Raw genomic sequence first — 9,244 nt, forward strand, 5'->3', positions numbered from 1 at the left:
TGTACAATATACATTTAAACAAATACTATTGATATACAACAAAGTTTATTAAAACTATGTATCAGAAAACATACCCACAGCTTCACTATAGAAATATTATATAACAACGAGCAATAGTGTGTTACTTTATACTGTACCACGTAGTGTCGGTGCCAATGGTAAGGATTTCCAAGTTCCTGGTGTAAGTTGTCTTGTATGTTTTCGAGCTAGGTTAGAAAACAAAGAGTTACAAAAACGTTTTGTGATAAGTCCTGACAACATTTCTTCTGATTCAAATAATTATTCAGATATCCAAATCCCTATGGTAGGTGTTGTTTCTATACTCGTAATATCCTACTTTGAGTAATTATTAAATTCAGTACTTCACATACGAATACGAAAGTATACACTGGTTATTCCCAAATTATGAGCAATTATTGGTTCCAAGCCAGCACTAAAACCATACACGTACAAGTAACACAATGATTCTTTAGTCTGATTAAAATTAAATTGAAGAACATTTCACATGTTGGCCTATACGTTTTTTTTAAAATCTATTGTCGAGAAAATTACATTTCATGCGACATCAAGGTAAAACCATTTTTTCTGGTTTTCTTACCACCTAATGAAAAATGACAGTTGCTTTTCGCTGAAATAACCACATAAAGAGGTTACTTAATGATTATAGAAAGGAAATCCTTATCTGTTGATCAAAAGTCTGGATATCTTTGTTCATTTTTGCGTCATATATGATAGCGCATGCGCACAAACACCGTCGCCGGTAAACAAAGATGGCTTCCCGTCTGAATCGATCTCGACAATTTTGGCAATTGATGTCACTTATTTTGTTATTTTGAATTAACTTAGAGATATCAAATAACATTTGTCACACATATAACAAAATCCTATTTTAATTGCTGTGTCACTACTGTCGCTGTTATTTCTGACGTCATCATGTGAACGTTACAAAATGAACTGCCTTGTTTTCAAAAATATTTCGTAACATTACCAGCGCTTAATTTGATATTGGCTTCCCAAACCGAAGAAGTGGTAAAGCTGAACATTGGAAGTCAATTGTAAATATCGGTAGAGCGTAGGAACGGAACGGAAATATAAAAGATATATATGTCTTTTTTCCGTGATGTGCCTTAATGCATTTCCCTTGAAACAAATGGTATACATGTACGTTTGGCTGAAACAGGGATATTAGAAAATCGGTATGGTGCTGCGAATCAGAATTTAAGGGGGGAAAAAAGACAAAAAAAAAACTGTGCACATACAAAATACAACATGCCAACTTTGGAATGCAGTATCAGCACTTAGTGCTAAGTGATTCAATACTAATGATCACATTCTGACGTTGGGAGTATACAGTAACACTATGTGACGATCTATAGCTTATGTAATACACATGTCCATCTTTTAATTCTGTAGAGACCTTAATATGATCCTTGTGTACACAAGGGTGGGAGGATTTCAATAACGATTTTTTTCCTCGTGATTACCACATACTTGATAATATGTGTCTAGAGAGATAAAAGTCATGTAAAGAGAGAAAATAGCCATAAGCACAATATACATGTACGTTTGTATGTATTGACCATTAATATAGTTTTAACAATCTATGCACTTTACGTATTGTAAACTGCTCAGTCACTAGATGAAATATCTGGAAGTTATCTTGGTAGTGAATTATTGCCGATTCTATGTCCACAATACTGACGTCACAAAAGTCATGTCTTTGTCATTTATAGTACTACCTTGATTTAAAACAATATGTATTAATTGAATTCGGCATAACATGAACGTCGACCAATCCAATATATATAGTTCAGAAATAAATACGTTATCTTAAATCACTCCCTGTAAATGTGATTATCTTTTTCGTCTTGTCCACAAGTTGTCGTACATAGAACCCCTGGAGAATCGAGGATAATCATACTGTCGCTGGTTACTGTTTATTCTACATGTATATACGGTTTGTTGTGTTATAATCTGTAAGATTGTAACAGATAACATTTGTGTCCGTTAAGATTAATCGTCAGAACTGTCCATGTCTGGGTCGGGTCCATGTCAGAACCATTAGCGCATTATCCCTAAAGTGTTATCACAGTACACTCTCAATGTTAAATCACGCTCTCTGTTTTTAAACAGTCCTTGAAATCATACAAAGCCTGCTAAAATCGTCTCTGTTAAAGCAGGGACGACAATATAGCTGCAGTTAAATATTCCCGCCTTATAAATAATTTTGAATTTCTCTGCATCGTTTAAACGTTTGATTGAATAGTCCATATATATACTTCAAGGAAAGATCGTGTGGGATTCGTTATTTGGATTTGGACCAAATTGGTATCCAAAGGCTATAAGCAATAAATGATACACATTTGACCTTCCCTGATCTATAAGGATATACGATTTTTTAAAGATATGTTACACATATTTCTCAATCTTACATTTATCAAAATCTACCAAAATGAAATTCGACAAACCGACTGTATGCGTGAATAAAATTGCGTGAGCAAATTCAAATGCAAAAGTGTACAACTAGGATCCCAACAAGGCGTATGACTTGACCACTCAGTCATGTAAATTCTGCAAAATAGCCCCGAAAAAGACGACGTAATGGCCAGTCGACTACCTGTCGAGGTGAGATGACAACCATGTAACATGGTAAAGCTAGTAACTTCAATGTTTATACAATGACATGGTAATTCCATGATGTATGGGCTGAGCGTTCTGAACTGTGGCTGTTATGTCATCAGTTGTCGAGTTCAATGTTTGTGTATAATCACTTCATTGAACGTAGAAAATCAAACTACAAATTAGCTCTACATAGCAATTTATTTTATCGTTTCTTCATGATCGACACCACTTCTAACAATAAATACAGCTGTATTTGTGTGAGACAACGATTGTCTCTGGTAAAACCAGCACTACACAGGACCTCGATCACCTGATGTATTCATTTCTGAAGTAACTGAAATTTATGTAAACAAGACACAATGACAAACATATAAATATCTAATGCTAGTTGTACCTGTCTTAAGAGTCTAGCGCTGACAGCATATACCTTTTCCTTTATTGACACTTATAGTTTTGGATATAATACTGTAAATTAAGGACGCACTGTTATTATACAAATGGGATCTTTGTCAGATTACATGTATGATAGTGGTAGGACATTGATCGAAAGGGTTTATCTAATTGTTTAACCTCATCTGTGGTTGCAATGATCAATTGTAGTTTTGCTTAATTGACCATCGATACGTTAATATTTTCTTGTGTTTTAGAAAAAAATATTTGTATGCAAATTCTAGGTAAGCAAGGTGTTTTAAGTCCATAGATATAAAAAGAATGAAAAAAAATTACTGCATCAAAGAGTGCATTCACATTCTATGGACATTGAATGGATAGTCAGTAGATTGGAAAATCAATTGACTACATCAAAAAGATTTATTTTCCAATTTTAACTGATCATTGTTTTCGGATTTTAAATAATTTCTTATCACTAGCATATTGAGTCATTTTGTGTAGTTAGTATGGAGTTCCGGAAACTGAATAGTGTAAATCGGTTTTAATTTCAGTCCTTCAATAAAGACCATGGGACTTAAATGCAAATTTTATATGTATAATCAGAACTTTTCTTCTGACATGAAATCACAGTTGTAATTTTTGGAGAGGGAGGGGTTGATGGTAGGAACATGGAATGATGTTTGTCTCAGAACACATACATTAAAAACGTAAAATGGCAAATACATTTATATATTGGTAAACAGGTATGCCATCCCTTTCTCACTGGACATCACATAGGGCCATATTCTTGTGATGTATTTTACAGATCAGTATATTACCATGTTTTCTTTTTATGCAATACAATGTATACAAAACAGTAATAAGTATATCAATAGACAATGTGAACACTTCCACACTGAGACTTGATTTATAGCCACATACATATCAAATGACATCATCTATCCATTCACACAGGCGTGTTAATATTACACCAATGCATGTCTACAGGTGTGTTATCCTTGTCTGTAACATTATTAAATTGTACCTGTGTATTGTTTGTCTACTCTATGCTCTGTTTCTGAAATGTTCATAGATCAGTGTCTCTGTAAACTGGCAATGGACACTTGCCTAGTGACCAGACAGGTGCATGGACATTTCAGGGCAATAATATCCCGACACCAATTCATATAATCTATAAGAACCTGCTGCCCTAGACCAGAAGTCTGCATTAATTAACTGATGCCTCATGAGAGACCTCATTATATTTATTCCTACATCTTTATGATATGTACAAGTAACTGTACACTGCAGAACTAGGTAATGTAACCATATCCAATACTGCAAGTTGTCATCAATACAAATATGTAACCACACATATGAGAGTGATTGAGTGTGTTGTGTTTGTTTGTAGATTTTTCCGTTTGTATCAGTAATAAATCAGAAAGGCCAGCTTGCATCTTTAGTCATCTTTTATCATGACCCATAGCAAAATACACAGTTTTTTGTTTAAATTTTGCCTTTCAAAAGAAATATTTGTTGATTAAAAAAGAAAAAAAAAGTTGTAACAATAGAGACCAACTTGAGACCTTTGACACTGCCACATCTTGTCATACACATTTTAACAGAAGAACTAATTTATAATCATATTTATTGCCTTGATATTGCAAGAAGAAATCAAAAGAATATAGGTCAGAAGTGGACACTTTTATGACTTTAAATGATGTATAGATTTTATGTTTAGTTACTTGTGAGTATCAAAGAAATAGATATCTTCTTAATTTTGGGAAAATGAAATGCTTTGACAGATGAAATAATATGACTGATAAAATTATCATTTTCTTTGGCCAGGTTGTTGCACACATGATGCGGTTCCTGAGTGTTTCAGACAGGAAGGAGGCAGCATTAGTGAATAGGATTTGGTATGAAGCATCTCTCGACCCGATCCTCCAGGATGATGTTGTTCTACACTTCCATGCCCTAACAGCCAGTGACAGAGCACCAAACATTACCAGACGTAACCTACCTCATCTGATTGTCGACCAGTTTGACAATTCCTTGAACTCCAAGGTAGTGCTCCTGAAGTCCTGTCAACAGCTCAGTCAATCATTGCAGAGTCTTTCTCTGAAGTCAAGTAACATCACAGAAAGTACATTTGTAGAGTTATTGTCTCAATGTAACAACCTGGTCAGTTTGAATCTTAGCTGCTGTAATTCACTTTTCATGTCAGGCAAACTTCTTGAGATGAATGGGGATATGCAGAAACTTAGGTCAGTGTTAGGCTCTGTGCTAAACCTTGATCTGTCAGCTATACGTTACTTATCCGATTCTACCTTCAATCGTATTGTGACAGTCTGTCCAAATTTGAGTTCATTGTCTCTGGGATCAGCACAAATCACATTCAATAGTTCATCCTATATGCCCAGGGGGAAGACAATGTGTGCCAACAGTACGCTGTTGACATTTGACAATATCCTGGAGTTTTTGAGACTTCAAAGTCTTAAAATTAAGTCATTGAATTTGAGTAGAACAGCTCTAACAGATGATGCACTAGAGACCCTGGTATCTCTGGAAAGTTTGGATTTGGAGGAATTGGTTCTTGTCTGCTGTAAAGATATTTCTGATTCTGGAATTTCTGCTATTAGTAAACATCAGGCAAAATTGAAGGCAATTGATTTGAAGGGATGTTTGGAACTCACAGATGCTGCTTTAAACTTGATTTGTAAAAATCTGCTGGCTTTGGAGAATCTAAAATTGGGAAAATGCAGAAGGATATCTGATCATGCTTGTAAGCAATTGAAACACCTGCCATGTCTTGAGATGGTGGACCTATCTGAGAACTACCTTGTGACTTCTCCTGGACTCATAGAAGGCCTCTGTGGTAATATTAATATTCCACTTACACATCTCAACCTGAACTGTTGCCCTAGTGTAACAGACAGTTTCATCCTGTCCATGTGTAAAGTGGTGACAAACCTTGTACATCTTGACCTCGGGTCGTGCTTCCCTGTCACTGATCTCAGCGTAGTCAATATCTCCAAACACTTGAAACATTTAAGATACCTACGACTAGCATGGTGTAAAGAGATCACTGATTTAGGGCTGCTAGGATATGAGGGTATTGACAGTAAAACCAAGGATCTACATGAACACAACGATCATGGAAAATGTCGATGCACACGGAAATACAATAGTACTGAAATATTCCGTAAGCCTACTGGAGATAAACATTCAAAAAGCATGAATGGAGAAATGGAGAAACTTGTGTCCAGACATGATGAAGTTTGCTCCCTGAAAAACCTTTCAATACTTCGTGAACTGGATTTATCTGCATGTTCCAAAATCACAGACACTGGATTGACACAAGTTATCAAGTTCAAAGAACTCCGTTCACTGAACCTGAGTATGGTTCAGATTACAGATTTAACTGTGCACTCAGTAACATCCAACAATCCAAGCCTGGAGCATCTAAGTTTAGCTCAGTGTGCAGCCCTGACTGATGACGCCATTGAATGTGTTGCTAAGCGATTACCTAGGTTGACCAGTCTAGACATCTCTAATTGTGATAAACTGACCAATAAGAGCATACAGTTTCTTAAAGAGCATACAAGGAGGCTGCGTACTTTGGATGTGTCATTTTGTAAGAACATATCTGTTTCTGCTGTAGATGATTTGGAAACTAGTCGAAATTTGAAGAACGTACATAAAAGACTGCTAGGTGGCAGCTTTTGATAATGGTTTGAAGAAATTGTGAAGGCTAGTAGTTTGAGGCAAATTTGAAGTTCTGAAAACTAACATGTCTTTCACATATTAAGGATTTAGCCAATATATATATTGATATAAATGGATGCCAGCGTATGGCTCAGGTATTCCATATACCATCATGGCGTAAGTTGTAGATAAGGTATGCTGTTTTTCACACAGGCTCAAGCAAGCTCCTTGTAAAAAGTTTAGTATGAGTCAAATTACCTTGACATTCTGCCAAGGACATGTACGTGGCTGAAAACTGGGAATTTTTAACAAGGATATCTGTGAAAATTGGAAAACCTTGTCAAGGAAATCGATATCTATGTGGCAGTGGGTAGAAAGTGCAGAACTCCATCAAAGGGGGAAAAGTGGAAAACTCTGTCGAAGATAAACTTTACATAATGCATGGGGAAGATACACAAATGTGGGAAAATTTGGTGACAATAAGGAAACTCCACTGCATTCTTTTTTAGAGGTGGAAAGATGTGGAAATATTGAAGGTAGTAAAATTGTATTGAAATATGGAACACTTGATTAATGAATTTTATAAAGCTGTTTCTGCTATGAAGAGATGTATATGTACATTTTTGTATGCTTTCATAAATCTTATGGTATGACATTGTTCAATCTATATATATCTGCCATAAACTTTCATTTGTCTTGAGGTCCCCTCCTACAGTCTCCAACTAATTTTCTAACTTAGGTTTCACATAACCTTTATCGTTTGACCATAATCTCTTTCAAGCTTATTAAGTTTTAAAACTATGGCATGAAGTTGTGTTTTACTGGATGCCAGTGTACCATAGAGCAGTTATTGCTCAGTGTTTTTCAGCATTCAGCATCTGAAATCACCTATTTCTCTTTCTGATCATTTTTTTGGAAGAGTTATTTCCCTTGGTTCTGTTCAGCTTTCTAATTTTGTCTAGTAATAAGTAATAAGTAAATAATGGACGCAGGCAAAACAAATGCCTCTATATCCATATCTAAAGTTATCTGATGATCAGGAGATGCTTCCTATAAAAATTATAAGATTCTCAGTTATTACATATGTATAGCCAATCAAATGCTAAATAGCAAAAGCATTTCACTTTTTCAAGTTGAAATGACATTAAAAGTTTCCTCTTTATATATTGTTTCTGGGATCTCCCGCAGACCTCCTTCAGGCTTGGTTGCAGTCTTAGTGGCATTTGGATTATAGACAATTATTGCTTCATTGACATTTTCATATTCGTAACAATTTTCTTTAACTTCCAGGGATTTATGTGTAGTATTCCTCTCCATGATACTGTTTCAGAGTACTTGTACATGATGGTTTGTTATTGGATATATATGTTATTGTTTTAATTATCTACAGAAAAGGGAAACAGTTTTTGTTATTCTTGTGACTATTTCTTAAAAACATTGTCTTTCGCACAAATCTTTTATTAACTTAAGTTACCAGAACATTTCATGTCTAGTTTTTGTGTTACATTTCCATTTACAAACCTAGCTAACATATAACTATATAAATATATATATGTGTGTGTGTGAATCAAATCAGATATATGGTTGACATCAATATTTTCTTCATAATTTTTAGATTTTATAAATGCTTTATGCCCCCACCATTTAGGCCTAATGAAAGTGGGGGTAGGGAGGGGTTAGTGGGCAGGGAAGAGAAGGGCATACATTGTTACCCATGTTCGGCCTTCATGCCTAGAGCTTTTGTTCATATTTACCCGATAATGTCATAACATCAAGTTCTGCAGCTTATAACATATCATATTGAGCTTATCGTAGTAAAGTGGTCTTCAATGATTTGTTAAGGGCCAACATTTGTGATAACTTAGGGAAATACATAGAACAATGATACTTATAGGGATAGGAATATTGGGGAATTCATGCCCTTCATATTTTTTTTTTGTTTGTATATAAAAATTATAAAAACAATTTGTCAAAGTCATTCTGGATTGTCTCCCTTAAGCTACATGTGAACAATATGTTACAATGACAACTACAAAAATGTAGAGAAGGTGATCATGAGGTGGGAGGGTGTTGTCATACATTGTATGTCCTTGAACATTTAGAGCCTCTTGACCCAACTTGATTTGGTACCATGTGTTGAGCCTCTCCTATGTTGTTCAAATAGAAAGCCACCAACTACCACAGGGAAACTGCAGGTCCATTTCAAGATTACTCTGGCTGTTCATGGACAATGAACCCATCAAACCATCAAGTATCTTTAGCTGCATAATGACCAATATTGACATTGGCGGGTGGAAGTGAGGATTCTAAGAGTCTTTACATTCAAGTGGATAATTCGCATGAATTCATGTAGTACTTTAATGAGCTCCAAACTGATGATGTTAATATGTATTGTTTCTAGTGTGATTTTTAGGGGTTTTTTATTATTATTTATGTTTATGCTTTGGTAATAAAACAGATTGTTAATTTTAACTTATACAGCAATTAAAACTGTTTGTCAATGTCATATCATTATACATTTCAGTAAGTTTTAGAATATGTGAAA

At 35.0% G+C, this 9,244-nt stretch overlaps 1 protein-coding gene across 1 annotated transcript; it reads left to right on the top strand.

The window, feature by feature from the left end:
* Positions 1 to 2,549: 2,549 nt before the first annotated feature.
* On the top strand, positions 2,550 to 8,142 carry LOC132565162 (F-box/LRR-repeat protein 2-like). Its single transcript, XM_060229782.1, has 2 exons — positions 2,550 to 2,625; positions 4,840 to 8,142. The coding sequence occupies exons 1-2, from the start codon at positions 2,602 to 2,604 to the stop codon at positions 6,718 to 6,720; spliced, it is 1,905 nt and encodes a 634-aa protein (XP_060085765.1). The 5' UTR covers positions 2,550 to 2,601; the 3' UTR covers positions 6,721 to 8,142.
* The last annotated feature ends 1,102 nt before the right edge of the window (positions 8,143 to 9,244 follow it).

Source organism: Ylistrum balloti, unplaced genomic scaffold (genome assembly GCF_031769215.1).
Source record: "Ylistrum balloti isolate Yb309-2 unplaced genomic scaffold, AGI_CSIRO_Ybal_v1 Utg369698, whole genome shotgun sequence".
Lineage (NCBI taxonomy): Eukaryota > Metazoa > Mollusca > Bivalvia > Pectinida > Pectinidae > Ylistrum > Ylistrum balloti.